Source organism: Lissotriton helveticus, chromosome 2_2 (assembly GCF_964261635.1).
Source record: "Lissotriton helveticus chromosome 2_2, aLisHel1.1, whole genome shotgun sequence".
In the NCBI taxonomy this organism is placed as follows: Eukaryota; Metazoa; Chordata; class Amphibia; order Caudata; family Salamandridae; genus Lissotriton; species Lissotriton helveticus.
Window position 1 is genome coordinate 387,894,494 of NC_136060.1, and position 17,975 is coordinate 387,912,468.

At 49.1% G+C, this 17,975-nt stretch overlaps 1 protein-coding gene across 1 annotated transcript in view; it reads right to left on the reverse strand.

Moving 5' to 3' along the window:
* Positions 1-17,975, reverse strand: part of NSD2 (nuclear receptor binding SET domain protein 2) — a 1,080,265-nt gene that overhangs the window by 657,108 nt on the left and 405,182 nt on the right. Inside the window, exon 11 of the mRNA XM_078678610.1 lies at positions 5,729-5,860. Within this exon, the coding sequence (XP_078534736.1) occupies positions 5,729-5,860 (132 nt within the window). The remainder of the gene's footprint in view (positions 1-5,728; positions 5,861-17,975) is intronic.

The window sequence follows — 17,975 nt, forward strand, 5'->3', positions numbered from 1 at the left end:
CCTCGCGCCACCATGGACTGTCTTAGGAGACCAAAATCCAAATGTGACCTAGGATTTACAAGCCTTAATTAAAAATTAAAACAATAATTTTGCATGTTTTCCCACTGGTTATGGGCGAGCCATATGCAATAGTTGTCTGTAGCTGGGTTCCCAAGACTTTAAGAGGGTGTTTGTATGATTGACATCTCAATGACTTACGTACAGATTTAAAAGCATAAACTAAAGACGATATTTTTGACCATAGAACATTAAAATGGCTTTTAAACAAGACTTTGTTATCAATTAAAATGCCCAAGTATTTATATGATTTCACAACCTCAATTGACCCTCTTGCTATTCAGGATCTAGTCTCAAACTGCATTGGGCCCGTTTCTATAATTTAAGTTTTCTTTAAAATTCAGTTCCACGCCATTAGCAAAAATGTATTAATCAAATGCAGCAATTAACCCTTTAACCGCGGCGTAAATTCCGCCTCGGTGCGAGTCATTCTATTGAGTGGGCGGGGCCGTGTCAGCCAACTGACGTGCGCAGCACTACTGAGGTAGTACTCGGGACGGCCGTTGGCCAACGGGCGCACCGAACGGGTTAATCGTTGTAGACCTATTGGAGTTTGGCTCAACAAAATAGTGTCAACAGCATATTGAAGATACTTAGGATGGACATTAGCAAGATTAGGAGGGTGTGCATTAACAGTTTCAAAGTGCTGCAGCAAATCTGACAAAAAGTTTTTAAAATATGCAGGGGGGAGTAGGCAACCTTAAGACCATTACAAATCTTGATTTTCCTGGACAAACTAAAACCATCACCTAGCCTAATCCGAGCCCAAGTATTTGTATACAAAAGTTTTATAGTATCAAGCAACTTTTGGCGAATACCCCATCCCGCAGATTTTTGCCATAATAATAATCATGGCACCGAATCTAATGCAGCTTTTGAGTCTATAAAACAAACGTATACTTTTTTTATTTTTTAAACAGCCCGTTCTGCCAATAAAGTAAGGGTCAGTAAATTGGTAATTGTAGGTTACGAAACCCCGAATGGTTAAATGGGATTATTTCCCGTGGTGTTGACCAATCTAACAAATCAATCAATAATTGGGAAGCAAAAACCTTAGCTTCTACATCAGTTAAAGCAATTAACCGGTAGTTTGAAGGATTATCTGCTGGGCCACTTTTAAAAATTGGCTGCACAATGCTTTCTTGCTACGACTCTGGAACAATATTCAATGATAGGACCTCACTTGATCACAGAAGTCAACAGCTCGGCCCACATATCTATGTTGGCACGGAGTGTAGCGTTGGGGTGCCCATTTGGGCCGGAAGTCCCATTTGATTTAATCCTGCACAAAACGTTAGCTATTTCTTTATTACTTAAAAATTCCAAATATGGCACCGGATTTGAGCTGCTCCCGGTCACTGCATGTGGCTTAGTACATTTCACATAATGGTATCTCAGGTCCGAGCAAATTATGTTAGCAACACTAGGGCCATACAGGTTAGCAATAAAACTCACCCATACCTCCTTCCTAATGTTGACAGTATAGGCCCTGTTACCTCCTCTTTCCAATTTGTTAATGACATCCCAAAATGCTTTAGCATTATTGAATTTAGTAGCATTTAATAACCTATGCAATAGCACTGCTTGATATTATGATTTTGCAAACCAGACTTCCTGTCAATATGCCCTTCTCAGTGACCTCTGCTTATCTTTGAGAGAGTGGTAAAATGGTTGGTATTGTTGGTTAAAAACGTCCCTTGAAGCCGTATTAACCAACTGTTTCAATTTAAATAATTCAGAAGAAATACCATTTATTAGTGGTGGATTTCAAGGGATTTGCTTTTGCGAGTGATGAACTCCTATAATTTCACTTGCCCATCATTCCTGCTCCTAGCGAACCTATATTACTGTGATAGATCAAAAATTTGGCAAACTTCATGAAAACGGTCCTAAGAGATCGCTTCCAATCTAGGGTGGGTGAGGCTCGGAGGAAGCGTGATGAGGCAATTGCAACTGGGGAGGCGACCGTACTGTCCCTGGAGACCGAATACCATAACACGGGGAGTGAGTTGGACCTTAGGAAACTGCTCGACGCCCAAAAGGTTCACAGGGAATTGGCAACGAACGAGGCACGCACGCAGGCCTTGGCCACCCTGCACCGTCTCTACGACGTGGGTGACAAATCTGGGAAGCTTATGGCCTGGCTGAGTAGACGGGAGAGAGCTGCTAGGTGGGTGGACGAGATCAGGCTCCAGGGGGGCGCGCGGGCGTCCACAGATGACTCCGTGGCGGAGGCCTTCGCGGCCTACTTTGAGAATTTTTATCGGGCTAGAGACCTAGGGGGAGCGGAGGTAGTGCGGGCCTATCTGGGAGATATGGAAATCCCGCAGTTGACCCCCGAAGATTGTGAGACCCTGGAGGCAGACTTATCACTTACCGAAATTACGGAGGCGCTGGCGCTTTTGAAGCCTGGGAAGGTGCCGGGCCCCAACGGCTTTCCGGCGGAGTTTTTCAAACGGACGGGAGACCTCCTCTCGCGCCACCTGCAGGGATTGCTCGTCGAGGCGTTTGATGCCGGGCGGCTCCCGCCGGATTTGACCCTAGCCACCATAGTCCCAATATATAAGGAGGATAAACCCAGGGAGGAGTGCTCCTCCTACCGCCCAATCTCCCTCCTTAATATCGAGACCAAACTGTTGGCCACTATTTTGGCGCGACGCCTACGACAGGTCATTCCAGATCTAGTGCATCCGGACCAATCTGGGTTTCTCCCGGATAGGGCCACCAAACTCAACTTACGGCGAACCCACAATTGGCTCCAGGAGGTCTGTGACAGGGATGAACCCCACTGGTTCCTCTCCCTGGACGCGGAGAAGGCGTTCGACGCGGTACATTGGCCCTTCTTGATGGGCACGCTCGAACGCTTTGGGTTAGGGCCTAAGTTCTTAGGATGGGTGAAGCTGCTCTATTCGAACCCCAGAGCGAAGGTGAGGGTCAATGGCAGGCTATCCAGAGAGTTTGCGATAGAGCGGGGGACAAGACAGGGGTGCCCGCTATCCCCACTGCTTTTCACCCTCACGATTGAAATCCTGGCGATTCGCATTCGATACAACGGGGACGTGAGGGGGTTTCACTGGGGGGAGTCGGACGCGGACCAGGAGAAAATCTCCCTCTACGCTGATGACGTTTTATTGTACATCACGGAGCCGACTAAGACTATCCCTGCCCTATTTAAGGAGCTGGGAGACTTCGGGGCAGTGGCCGGCCATACCATTAACTGGCACAAATCGGTCATTTACGATCCTCAGGGGGCCCCTAGAGGGGAGTGCTTGCCCGAACAGCTCCTGCACACCACAGAGGGCTTCCGATATCTGGGGGTTTTCATCACCCGAGACGCCCGTCGTTCCTATACTGCTAACATTGACAGGATCCTGGTGGCCGCGAAGGCGGAAATGGAGCGATGGCGACAACTCCCACTCACCATCCTGGGCAGGGCCGCCCTGTATAAAATGATCCTTCTTCCGAAATTCTTATACGCCCTCCAAAACGAATATTACCCGCTGCCTGCCGCAACTACATCAAAAATACACGCTGACCTCCGCTCCTACCTGTGGCTGGGGAAACAACCGAGAGTGGCACTAACGACTTTGCAGCGGCACCAATACAGCGGGGGCATCTCGCTTCCCAACTTAGAGGCATACTACTGGGCCGAACACCTGGCCCCGGTCAACGAGTGGATACATGCCCCAGCGGATCACCCGACCTATGCCCTAGAAAAATCCAAATGGGGCGCAAGGACGGTCTTACACTTCCTGTACGGGGGTATGGGGGGTCGTAGGCTTCTCCCGGCAACTAGAATCACCCTAACGGCGTGGCGTAAAGCTACGGTGAAAATGGGATGGCAACATAGACCCACCCGGCAAACCCCCCTGTGGTCCTGCAGCTGGCTGACCGAACTCCACAAACTGAGGGGTTTCAAACAGTGGGATGACATTGGCATCTCTACGATCGGGGATGTCGTGGCGAGGGGGGGGCTGAAAACCTTCCAGGCACTGCAACAGGAATTTGGTCTTCATAACACACAATACTTCCGATACCTGCAATTGCGACATGCGTGGGGCACACAGAACATATCCCTTACTGACATTCCCCAATATGCACCACTTGAGGGACGCCTGCTCCAGGAGCGGATACACAGGGGGGCGGTATCCATGATCTACAAAACACTGACAAACAATATGCTAGGTGACCTACAGGCCTTGAGGGAGAGATGGGAGGGTGATGTGGGCACGTTTGAAACCCTGGATTGGGAACTCATCCTCATGCACCCTAGGGAGGTGGCCATCAAATCGCGGCTTCGCCTCATCCAATTCAAGGTTCTCCACAGGGCCTACTTTGATAGGGCACGACTCTTCCGGATGGGGAGGGCCGCTGATGCCTCCTGCCTGAGGTGCCAACATCCTCAGGGTGATTTCTACCATATTATCTGGGGTTGTTCCGTGATTCAGGGGTACTGGAATGAGGTCTTCACAGAATTATCAGCAGTTCTGGAGGTTGACGTCCCCAGAGACCCTAGGTTGGCGCTCCTGGGCTTGTCGACTGAGGTGGATGTCACACGATACTCTCTTATCTTCCTGTTGTTGGCGCTGGTAGTCGCCAAGAGAGATATTGCTAGAATGTGGGGGGCACCAGGACGGCCGAATCTGGATGACTGGAGACGAGGCCTAGACATGTACATGGCAGCTGAGAGGGTTACGTATAAAGCGAGGGGGTGCCCGAGGAAATTTCGTAAAATATGGGCCAAGTGGAGGCACTATCACGGACTCGAATAGGGGGATGCACTGTGGAGGGGGGGGGGAAAATTGAGGGTTACGATATGGCCCACAGAGGTGGTCTCATGTACGAATGTTTTGCACCTGTTGAACCTGGAGGACCCGGAGGATGAGTCGACCTAATGCTTGTGGCTTCTGCCATGTGGGGTGTGGAAGACACGAGATCCGGGGCCTGGGGGGAGGTATGGGGGACGAGTTGTTTGGGGGGGGGGGGAGGTGAAGGGCGGGAAGGGGGACCTCGGATAGAGGCCTCTCAGTTGCCCGGGGATGTTCAGTGTGATAGTTGGGAGGGGGGGTTTGGGGTGAAAAATTGGAACACGAAATGATCTTATCGTGATAAATACTGTATGCTACTGTGTTCAAAATGTTGCGTATCACCGGGGGTTGGCGGAATGTTGACGCCCCCCCCGGATTGCCACACTGCTTTTCTTGATGATCCGTATGATGCAACAATAAAAGAAATTTACAAAAAAAAAAAAAAAATTTGGCAAACTTCAGTTTTTGTTTTTCCGAGTGCCACAACCAGCCTTTCCAAAATATATGACGAATGGGCAGTATGTTGAAGCACATTGGCTTTCTGCTTAAAGCTTACTGACCTTGAGTGATTCTACTTATGGAGATGTGAGGAGAAACATACAAGCCATCTCTGGCACTAGGTGGAAGGGAATCACAAATGAGTTCCTCACTCATTAAAAAGAATGCTCCACACCATTCACAGGACCACTATGCTAATGTTCTCTTGTGAATCTTCACACTGGTGATCCCTACACCATTAATGCTTCTGACCAAAAACACATTTACAATTAGTTTACCTCTAGTGGCTCTCACACATGGCTGCACGTCAAAACCGAAGAAAGAATTCAAATATTTCTACAAATACTATTCCACTTAGTTCTCACCTGGCAAACATACTCCTTTTTTGAAGACAGTATTTTCTCCGGTTTCTTGCACAACACAGATATTTCCGTGTGCGTTTCATCTGCACTTTCACATGGAGATTCTGACCGTTCATCCCCCAGACAATAAAAAATCTGAAACATTGAGAGAAACTGAGTGACTTACTGGAAGAGCATTTTTGCAACTTGCCAATTATCCAAGTAAAACAATAAGGTGCTTCCTGCCTAAAACTTGCTCAATATGATTTAAGAAAAACTACAAGCACAGATAAGATTTTGGTTTTCCTACTAAAGAAGTTTGCACTTTCATTCAGCTAAGAGAAAAAACATGACTTTCCCTTGGGCCCACAGGAGACTGGAGCAGATTGGCAGAATGCGAAAAAATAGTTCAGAAGCATTTGTTTATTCAGACCATTCAAAAACCAAATGTCTCCAAAATTCAAGGTGTGCATCTGATATATTGAGACAAAAAAGACAAAGCAATTCAATACAACACCCACGATTAACCCCTTCCATGCGTATGACTGAATGGTTTCATCATGCACCACGGTGTTCCATTCTGATGGAGTCCTGTGCCCCTGCGAACTGCGGAAGCTGTGAGCAGGTGGCAATATTATTTCCCCTCTGCAGAAGCATATGAGCTCCTCACTGCCCAAGGGAGCACGGTGTTCCTGCCAACCTTAATTGACGTTGTCCATCATCCAACTGCGCAACAGGGAGGCAAGAGATGCCCTTCAGATCCTGGCCACAAAGACTTTAGTACACTGGAATGGCACTCATGATAGCACCCGCCAAGACTGATTATCATTCTCCTTAGCACCATAGCCAGAGTATAAGTGAGGGATGTTAAGCGGAAATGTGGATTGATCAAAAGAGACATTTAGAAGTGAGAGACATCACCACAAATATATAAGAAACTCTCTGGAAGGCTCAGTGGTGCTAGCGTGCTCACGGGCCTGAAAGGTTAGAAATGCGAGACGCTGATAAATATAAATGAAATGGGCTCTCCATCCCTATATCCTACTGATGTGTACCCAAGATCCTACTGCATATCTATCAGACTGTATGCCTAGAAACGAAAAAATTACATCATAGAACATAACCATGTGCTGCTGAAAAGAAAAACGGAAAATGTTACACACCCGTAACTGCACCTCGGCAGCACTGATATATTTCATAGAATCACATGCTTGAGTTGTTTGGTTCAATATCGAGAAAAGAAAAAATAGTAAAAATAGTGACTCACTATACTTAAACAGGTAAGTACAAAAATATCAAATATTTAAGTTAAAAATATCGATTACAAAATATAAATAAATATATCAAAAATAAAATATTAATGTTTTAACAAAATTAAATTGAATACACGTTTTAACTAAATATAAACATTCAACTATTTTAAAATATAAACACACAAACATAATATTTATACATATACAAACATTTACTTTAAAATAATGTATTTACTATTAACTTTACTACATTTTTAAACTTTTAAATTATATAAAAATAAAATATATACATATTGCAATTATTTAAAATTAAAGAAAATTCTACAATTAATTAAAACATTAAACTATTGAAACAAAATTAAAACGTACATTTCGCAACACAATAAAATCAACAGTAGGGAAAATGTTGGATAGCGAAACAATTAAATTTACTATTTCAACTGCAATAAGTGTTTAATAGCGGAGGGGTAAAAATTACCATTCCAGCTCAAAAGAGTGCAACAGTAAGGAAAGTGTTGGAGATAGCTAAGGGGTAAAATGTACTATTCCCAATCCATTGAGTGCAAAAGTAGGGTAAATGTTGGATAGAAGAATTATATTTACTATTCCCACTCCAGCGAGAGCAACAGTAGGGAAACTGCTGGATAGCTGAAGGGTAAAAATTATTATTCCACCTCTTGTGAGTGGGACAGTAGGAAACATTTTGGATAGCGGAGGGGTAAAAATTACTATTCCCACTCCAGTGAGTGAAGCAGTAGGGAAAGTATTGGATAGCATAGGGGTAAAAATTACTATTACCACTCCAGTTAGAGCAACAATAGGGAAACTGCAGAATAGCGGAAGGGTAAAAATTACTATTCCCACTCCAGTGAGTACAACAGTAGGGAACATTTTGGATAGCGGAGGGGTGGAAATTACTATTCCCACTCCAGTGAGTACAACATTAGGGATAGTATTGGATAGCAGAAAAACAAAAATTACTAATAACAATCAAACAATTAAAAAAAATTAAATAACCTTTTAAATAAACAATATTCTAAAAATATACAATTAAATATATTAAACATAAAAACACATTATGTTAATTCCGTCTAACAAAAACCTACAAATATGACATAAAAATACATTTATGAACAATATTTATTTAAAAGAAATATTCACAAATTATTTAAAACAAATGTATTTATTTTATTTCCTACCCTGTAACACCACACCAATAAAAAAAGCCATCAACATTTTTATTGAAATTTCCATATTTAACATAATTATTAATGTAAAATATATTAATAAAAAAGATAACCATTCATTGAGTACACATACTTTAACACTATACTATTCACAACACACACCTAAAATTAATTACACAAATACAATTATTAATTACTAAGTTAAATTAATTAACAAATTAATTCATCAATAAAGCACAAGTTACTACTCGTGTAACGATATATCTGTAAGAGACATTAGTTAGTGATAAGATTCCTTACCTTAGAATATCCCCAGGCATTAGACTGGACCCGGAAAAGTTTACGTAGCAATACCCCTGCGCGCCGGCAGGTGTCGTCCGCGGCTCTGCGTCCGTCGTCGGCGTCGTTAGCGCCGGAATGACATTGTCGGAGTACTTAGACGCCACCCTCGTGCGCTGACGTCAGTTCTGATACACAGCTATTCCGCGCCAGATACGCAGAGCCATGATGGAACCAACACTGGTGCCATGAAACTAGGGCCCTGAAAGGGGATGACCTTAACCCTAGATATCGGTTCGCAGAACGGGGAGGATGGGTGAGTCGGTAAGGAATCCATCACTAACTAATGTCTCTTACAGATATATCGTTACACAAGCAGTAACTTGTGCATCTGAAAGAGACACGTTAGTGATTGATTCCTTACCTTAGAATAGATACCCCAGCAATACCAACCTCGGTGGTGGGTCTGCGAACCAATAATCACACCAGAAAGTCCTGGAGGACGGAACGGCCAAAGTAGCCATCCCTCCAGACTTGGCTGTCCAGGCAATAGTAAATGTATTGCGACTTATATAGCGCACGTATCACCCGAAGGTATCAAGGCGCTTGCTTAGGGAACCCGTCCTGGTATTCCCCTGTGAGATACCCCGGCAGGGTATCCACAAGGTGAAAGCCAGGCATCCCGCCGCGAGGGGCCGTAGTGGAGATTAAGCAAGCTATTGCCCAGAGTCGCAGAGTGTGACCCCGTGAGTCGAGTAGGCACCGGAGCGAGAATTGTCGAGTCCGTGGAATTTTGGAGCCCGAGACCCGCCGAGGCGGGGAATCGAACCCTGGTCCACGGCCGATCTCAGCTTCTCAGCCGATCTCAGCTTCCGGGTCTGCCGCCTCTAACCACTGAGCCACGCTTCTCCACACAATATAGTGTCTTGCAAACGTGTGCAGCGAGGCTCACTGTGAGAAGTTGGCCTGATGTGCAGTGTTCACTATTCTAGTGATCACTATATATCAGTCCAAACAACCCTTATTGATGATTGGTTGTAAGTCAACTTTATAGACCAGCTATCCTAGTAGCGTGGATACGAGCAGTCTAAGGCTAAGACTCTAGAGGGCGTGTTAAGCCAGCTGTTTTACCATCACATTACCCCTTGAACACCCAGAGAAAGGACCCCACACAAGTTGTTATGAAAATAAACAGTGTATTTATTTATAACAAGACTACCCTGGCTCTTTATGAGACAGGGAGCTAAGCACACAACAAAACTCTTATAAAAATACTTAAGTTAGCACAGTATATACAAATGCCCGAGGGGCACGGGAAACCATATACTCAAAAAGTGGAATGCGAAATTACTAGCAGGTAAGTACAGTACTAATAGGCTTTGGAATACTAGGACTTGACTATAGAATCGTTAGATTACTTCTAGGAGGCCCAGGGGACTCGGGTGCAGAGTGTGCACTCTCACGCGGGATGCGGGACAAAGTCTATGATAGCTAGTAAAGTTTAAGTTAGTGTTCACGGGCGAACCCGACCTGGTAGGAAGAAAACGACAGTGGATCCTGACCCTTGGATAGTGAGGCTATGCTGGGGCACCGAAATGCCGAAGTTACCTAGCCCAGGGGCTGCAGCTGCATAGGTCTCAAAAGACGTCGGGAATCCTCGTAGACGAACCAGGAGCCTGGAAGAAAGATGCTGGCAGGCGACCAGTGAAGAAAGTTCGAAGTGATCCAAGCCTGGATCTTGAAGATGGATGACACCTGAAAGCAGAGGGGACCAAGTTCGTGACTACTAGCCAGTAGTCAGGGGCACCAGGAGGGCACCGGAGGGTAGTCACCTCGACTAGGTGAGTGGGCGACGCTGTGCTCTGCAGATCTCACGGACCAGGAGGCGTTGTCGGCGACCAGGATGGAGAGGCGAGCTGTCCCACGATGGATGAAGCTGTCGGCGTCGAAGGACCCAGGATTGGGCAACAAAGCCTTGGCTAATTCAAGCCCACGCGGTGGACTCAAAATGGCGTCTTGAGTAGACCAGGAGGGTCCGGGGTGCTCCTCTTCTGGAAGGGAGCAAGAACCAGTCTGGAGCAACCAGACCAGCAGCAGTGATGTCGTCGGGCGTCGTTCAGAAGGCCACAAGCCAGCGGGCTAGTAGCCAAACAACGCGGTGAGCAGCAAAAAGCAGAAGGGCTCCACGCCGATCGTGGAGATGCTGGGGGGCTGATCTTCAGTGCTGGAGCTGCTCAGGGTCGGGGCTTCTCGGACCCCAAAGCACTCGCCAGTAGATTACCCGGCGGGCTTGCTGTGAAGAAGTCGTGCAGTCGTGGCAATAGTCGGTCCCTTGAGGTCTCGTCGCACTCACGGTTCTCAGCTTGGCTGTAGAGGTGAGTAGAGGTCGGAGGTGCCAGGGAAGCCGGGTCTTGTCGAGCTGGGCAGTCGGATTCCGGAGGAAGGACTTGCAGCAGACCGCAGTATTCTTAAGGTGGTGCCTGCGGATGCAGGGTGACTACTCCTTAGTCACAAGGGAGAATCTTGAAGAAGAAATCTTGATGTCCTTTCGTAGAAAGTCGTGTCTTGATTCCAAAGATGATCTAATTTGGAAGGGGGCCTGCTCCTACCTTTATCTGGGAAAAGGGGGCTGGCACGCGACTAAGTCCTGCCCTATGGGTGGGACCAGGAGGGGGGTGGTTACACCCCTCTCCTTTGGCGGGCTTTCCCCAGGCCAGGGGCTGGAGTGCCCCTGGAACTGGTTTCAGCCGGCCTATGCACAGTGAGCACCGGGGTGCCACATGCAGTCACCTTCCTCTGTAGCCCTGCCTACCTGGAATACACAAAACCCTGTCTGGGACGGTGCTGGCACCGCCCCTGGCAGGAAACCCTTTGTCCTTGCCTCCTGCTCTGGGAGGACTCCCAGCAGCAGGAGGGCAGACTTGTGTCTCGGTGGCAGCATCCATTTTGTGGATGCTAAGGCTCTGTCTGACTTTAACCGGGGTTAGGGGTTACATACATGTCGTGTCCCTCTAGAAGGGTGGAATGCTAACCCCGTCGCCAGAATTGGCGAGGGGTTAGTATTCCAATTCGTATGACACCTTACTCGACATGTTTTGATAAAGCGATACCAGAGTTGGCATATAACCGCGAGGATTATAATGCACTTAAGAGTATATGGTATGCGATATCATGGAAACGGCTAAGGGATGGATCCCGAAAGCCGCAGACAGGCTCAGCTCATGCCAGAGCACCATCTCACACGATTCCAAGCACTCTGCCTTCAGGATTGTTAAGGCCTGCCATAGGAGTGACTGATAGGAGATCTGTGTGTCCATTTTAGGGTTAGATATAGGTATACTATATCTAAAGCAAAAGGGTGATTACACCACCTTGCCCCAGCTGTCGTGCAGCCAGTTGTGTCAGTTTAGTTAGTCAGCCCAGGGGTGGCACAATACATGCTTCAGCCCCTGGGAGACTTCTGGGTGCACCTCAGCCCTGGGTACAGGGACTTGGAGAGAGCCCAGTGCCAATTCAGTACCTGAGTACAATTTGGATAGAGAGAACAGCTAGGCTGTGGGTCTGATTAGCAGGCCCACAGCCAGGGAAAGACGTAAACCAGTGCAGCAAAAAGCAAAAATCTGGGTGATTATAGGATTGCAGACCCTACTCTCCTACACTCACGTAGCTGCCTGGCAAATGTCCTGCAAGGGCACTCCTCGGCCCAGGGCAGTGGTAGTCGCGGTGGCCCGAGTGGACAAGCCCTCAGTCCAACAGGGGGCTCCTTCTTAGCCAAGGAGTAACACGCCTGGATACACAAGATGATCCACCGTGAGATGGTCCGCTTGTGCACCGCCTTTCCCTTCTTAGCGCCCACGTAACCAACAAAGAGTTGGTCATCCACCCGAACTGGCGTGTGCAATCCAGATAGTAAGAGAGCGCACGTTTTGGGTCCAGACGGTGGAGCCTCTCTTCCTCTTTCGAGGGATGCGGAGGCGGAAAGAAGGTGGGCAAGGTAACTGCCTGATGTGGAAGGCCGTGACAACCTTGGGCAGGAAAGAGGGTCTCGTCCGCAACACAATCTTGTCCGGATGGACAGAGGAAAGGAGGTGTTGAAGAAAGAGCCTGGAGCTCACTCACTCTCCTGGCAGAGGTGATGGCAACCAGGAAAGCAGTCTTCAAAGTAAGAAGACGGAGAGGACAGTTATGGAGCGGCTCAAAGGGAGCACACATTAGGTATGTAAGTACAAGGTTCAAGTCCCACTGGGGCATCACGAAAGGAACAGCAGGAAACGTGTGTGATGCCCTTCAAAAACCTATTTACAATCGGGGACTTGAACAATGAAGTCTGATCAGGTAGCCTTAAGAAGGCGGAAAGGGCAGAAAGGTACCCCCATGATAGTGCCCAGAGCAGAGCCCTGCTGGGCAAGAGAAAGAAGGAAGAGGAGAACCTCAGAAAGGGGTGCAGAGAGTGGATCCACAGCCTTTCCTGTGCACCATGCCACAAATCTGTTCCACCTGCAGGCGTATATCGACTTTGTGGAGGGACGCCTGGCTGCCAGAATGACATTACAGACTTCAGGAGGCAAGTCAAATGGCCTCAACTGTCGCCGCTCAATCTCCAAGCTTGTAGGTGGAGACTGGACAGGTTCGGGTGGAGGACCGTCCCCTGCTGCTGTAACAGAAGGTCCTCCCGAAGAGGCAGACGAATCGGGGGATCGACTGACATGCTGAGTAGCTCAGGATACCAGTATCTTCGTGCCCAGCCCGGAGCCACAAGGATACCCTGGGCCCGGTCACGCCTAATCTTCTTCAGCACTCTGGGCAGAAGTGGTATGGGCGGAAAGGCGTACAATAGACCGCAACTCCACTCACGGCGAAAAGAGTCTCCGAGCGAGTGCTGCCTTGGAAATTCCTGCTGAAAGAGACCTTGCGCCACGTCAGAGTTCAGACGCCATTCGTGATCCATCATGCACCGACGGCTGAGTTTGTCCGCCCTGGCGTTCAGAGAACCAGCCAGGTGTTGAACCACCAGGGTCACGCCCTGATGTTGCAGCCACTGCCAGAGGCACGACCCCACCCCGCCCTGTTTGTTGCAGTACCACATGACGGTGGTGTTGTCCGTGAACACCTGCACTACACTCCCCCGGACAGAGGAGAGGAATGCCTTCAGTGCAAGCCGGCTCGCCCGCTGCTCCAGGAGGTTGATGTGGAGCTGGGACTCCCCTGGAGACCAGAGGCCTCTGATCTCCCCCTCTCCCATGTGGCCCCCCCAGCCCAGGAGGGGCGCGTCCGTCACAACCACGTGCTCCGGGTGGGGTAGGGAGAGGGATCTGCCACTGACCCAATCGCGGTCCGTGAGCCACCACTGCAACTGTCTTGCAGTGCCCTCCGAGATCAAGACATGGTAGGACAATTTGCCCTGATGCTGGGGCCACTGAAACTTCAGGTCCCACTGCAGAGCCCGCATCCGCCACCGGGCACGATGCACCAGAAGGATGCAGGAGGCCATCAGTCCCAGAAGCTGCAGCGTCAACCTGACCGAGACTCGGTATAAAGGCTGGAAGATAGGAATCAGAGCCTGAATATCCCGAACCCGCTGTTCGGGAGGATAAACCAGAAACTGCGCCGAGTCCAGAACCGCCTCGATGAAGAGGAGCTTCTGAGAGGGAGACAGGTGTGACTTCGGCACGTTGATGGAGAACCCCAGCAAATGCAGGAGGTCGGCCGTAGTCTGGAGGTGGCCGACGACTCTCTGGGGCGAGCCCGCCTTCAACAACCAGTTGTCGAGGAAGGGGAAGACTGACACCCCTAACCCTGCGCAGATGAGCTGCGACCACCGCCATCACCTTCGTGAACACCCGTGGGGCGCTGGTAAGGCCGAAGGGGAACACGGCAAACTGAAAGTGCTCGTGGCCTACCGTGAACCGCAGGTAACGCCGGTGGGCCGGCAGGATGGGGATGTGAAAATAAGCGTCCTGCAAGTCCAATGCTACCATACAGTCTCCGAGGTACAGGGCAGCTAAGACCTGAGCCAGAACTTCTCCTTCCGGAGGAAGCCGTTGACGTTCCGTAGTTCCAAGATAGGGCGTAGGGCCCCTTTGCCCTTCTTGGGTACCAGAAAGTAGTGGGAGTAACAACCACACCCTACTTCTGGCCCAGGATTGCGCTCGATGGCCCCCTTGGCCAAGAGGGCCGTGCTTCCTCTTGCAGAAGTTGCAAGAGAGCCCCCGACACGCGGTGGCATGGCTGGAGGGGTCGCCTCGAAGGGGAGGGAGTAGCCCTTAGGACGGTTTGCAGCACCCACCTGTCCGACGTGACAGTGCGCCAGTGGAAGCGGTGATGACGAACCCTGCCTCCCACTGGCGTCACAAGTGCCTGAAAGCAGGGACTAGGAGGGTTTTGAGGCAGGTGCTGCGGGGGAAGGTGTGGACTGGCCTCACCATTGTCCCCGACCGCCGCCACGGCGGTTTCCACGGCCGCCACCGGTTCAGCGGTGAGTGGCTGGCAGCACGTGTGGGGGCGCCCCTACCGTGGCTACGAAAGGAGCAAAAGGCACCCAATTGCTGGCGTGGGGCCGAGAGGCCCAAGGACTTGCCCGTAGCCTTGGAGTCCTTAAAACGCTCAAGCGCATGGTCTGCCTTGTCGCCAAAGAGGCGACGGTCATCGAACGGCATGTCCAGAAGAGTGGCCTGGACATCGGCCGAAAAGTTGGCGGACCTCAACCAGGCGTGGCGTTGAACCGCCACCGCCGTTGCCCTCGCCCTGCCCAGTGAGTCCGTGGTATCCAGCCCTCACCGGATGGAATATCGCGCTGCATCTCGACCCTCCGCAAGGGCTTGGGTGAGTTTTGCCCGGACCTCCTCCGGACATTGTGGCAGCACGTCTGCGACCGTGTCCCACAGGGTGTGGGTGTAGCGGCCCAAGAGGCATGCGGTATTGACTGACCGCAGTCCCAAACTCAGGGACGAGAACACCTTCTTCCCGAATTCTTCCAGATTGGGCGGAGCCGCCGGGAATGCCGTCAGGGAAGCGGAGGCCTGAATGACCAGGCTCTCCGGGGTGGGATGGGTGGACAAAAAGCAAGGGTCGCCCGAGGTCGGGTGGTGGCGTCTGGCCACGTTCCTATCCATAGGCGGACCTGTGGCGGGCTTGGACCAAGTGCCCACAAGAACGTCACACAAGGCCTCATTAAACGGCAGCAGAGGCTCAGTGGAGCTTGCCTGCGGTTTAAGGACCTCAGGGCCGGCGCCGGTGAGGTTGTGAGGTCGACCGGGGACGACCCGGATCCAGAAGCGGATCCAGTGAGGGCCTGCGGTGCCAGGACCGAAGTCGCCGGGGCCGAAGCACCCGACGGCGTCGGAGCCGAAGCACCTAACCCGCTAGGCCCTGCAGCCTGGGCCGTTGGGCCTGGAGGTGCCACGGAACCCGGCTGAGGAGGGAGGGACCTCATGGCCATGGGATACCGCTCGACCTCCTCTTGCGTCGCATCATGCCCAGGGACCCGAAGGTGTGGGGCAGGCGGCGACGTCCGCGACTCCGTCAGAGCCGCGTGGGTGGTGTCACCCGAACCCCCAGCCGCATGGCGCGAGCGTCGGAGTGGATCGGAAGAACGATGACGTCTCTCCGACCTCTCATGCCTCTTACTGGAGGACTTGGATCCTGATGACCGATATCCACTCCCAGAGCTGCGAGGGCTCCGACCCCGCGACCGGTCCCTCGACTTCCTGTGCAACCGGGACCTAGAGCGGCGCGGGGCCGACTGCCGGAGCTCAAGTCGATTGCGGGACCGCTCCCGCCTAGCTTTAGACGTCAGGGCCCGGCAGTCGGAGCAGGTGCGGTCGTCGTGGTCGAGGCCTAAACACTTGAGACACCGGCGATGGGGGTCGGTAACCGACATCAGTCGGTCGCACTTGGAACAGGGTTTAAACCCGGGCATCCCTACCGGCACCGTCGGAGTCGAAGACTCGAGTAGAGAAAAGATCAAAAGATCAAAAAGTTTAGTCAAAAAATGACTAAGGGGTAGAGCTTCTCCGGATCTGCGCTAGCTGGCGCGGGAAAAAGAAGAACTGACGTCAGTGCGCGAGGGCGGCGTCTACGTACTCCGACGACGTCATTGCGGCGCTAACGACGCAGACGACGGATGCGGAGCCGCGGACGACGCCTACCGGCGCGCAGGGGTAATGATACGCAAAAATTTCCGGATCCAATCTGACGCCTGGGGATATTCTAAGGTAAGGAATCTATCACTAACGTGTCTCTTTCAGATAAATAAATTACTTCCCACCCTTCACACCATTTATACCTATAAACAGCACCAAAGACACCTAAAATTAATTACACAATTACCATAATTAATTAATTAAAATTAACTACTAATTCAATAAAAAAAATTGACTTCCAACCATTTAAACCTTAACACCACAAAAAACACCTAAAAGTAATTCCACATTTACCATAATTACTAACTAATTATTAAACAATTAATACATTAATTTACACATTTAACACTATAACATCACAAATATTAATAAATACAATTATTCAATAAATGTTATATAATTAAATCAGTTCCCATCCTATTCCTCTATAAACCCACAACCTGCTACGGAACTAAAAAAGCAAATGTCAGATAATAATAACTACTATAAACAAAAAACCAATCAAATTTATATAAATAGATTACTTCCAACCCAATTCCCCTATAAACCCACAACACTCAACGGAAATAAAATCACGAAATTCAATTAAGAAAAATGAATTCCTAAATTTAACGCATATAATAAAAATACAATCATACACATAAAATATATACTAAAATACATAAAATTAATACAAATTCTATATTTTAGCTATATTTTTACAAACTATGTTAAACACTTCGATATTTTTTAAATCTATATTACTTACCTAAAAATCGATATTCTTTACCAAGAGGATTTTACTGTCAATATTCCTGACCCACTATATTTTTTTTTTCACAACCAATTTTATTGAGCAAGTGAGCACCAAGAATGTGGCGTCTCCACACACGAAGATCACCACAACAGTATCAATATAGCAGTTCCATAGGCAGCAAACAAAAACGGTAAAAACAGGCTCAGAATATGCTCAGTATAGAAACTCCCCAGCAACCTACCCTAACCCACAACTCTACCCCCCCCCTCAAAACGCCCCCCCAACCCCCCCTACCACACGTGTACAGAAGCAATAGAAAAAGAAAGTAGGTGAAATGCCACCAGGGCTTTACCGCTGCGGGCCAGAAATGTCACTGTGATCAAACGTCCTCCTCCTGCTCCGCCGGGGGGTCCAAGGACAGACCACGGTAGTCAGCTACCCACTATATTTTTACCACGATATTTTTTGCAATTCGATATTTTTACCTAGATATTCTTTCTCTGCACCGCTTGCGTTATTACCCAATGTCCAGTTGGAAACCTTTGGTAGTCAGCGTTAACCTAGCAGTATTTCAATATTATAGCAAGTTGGCTCTTTATGTAGTACACCAAAAGGAGGTATGCTGTGCAAAGAGTCCAGGTTTTCCTTAAAACTAGACAGGGGCTTACTCTAGCA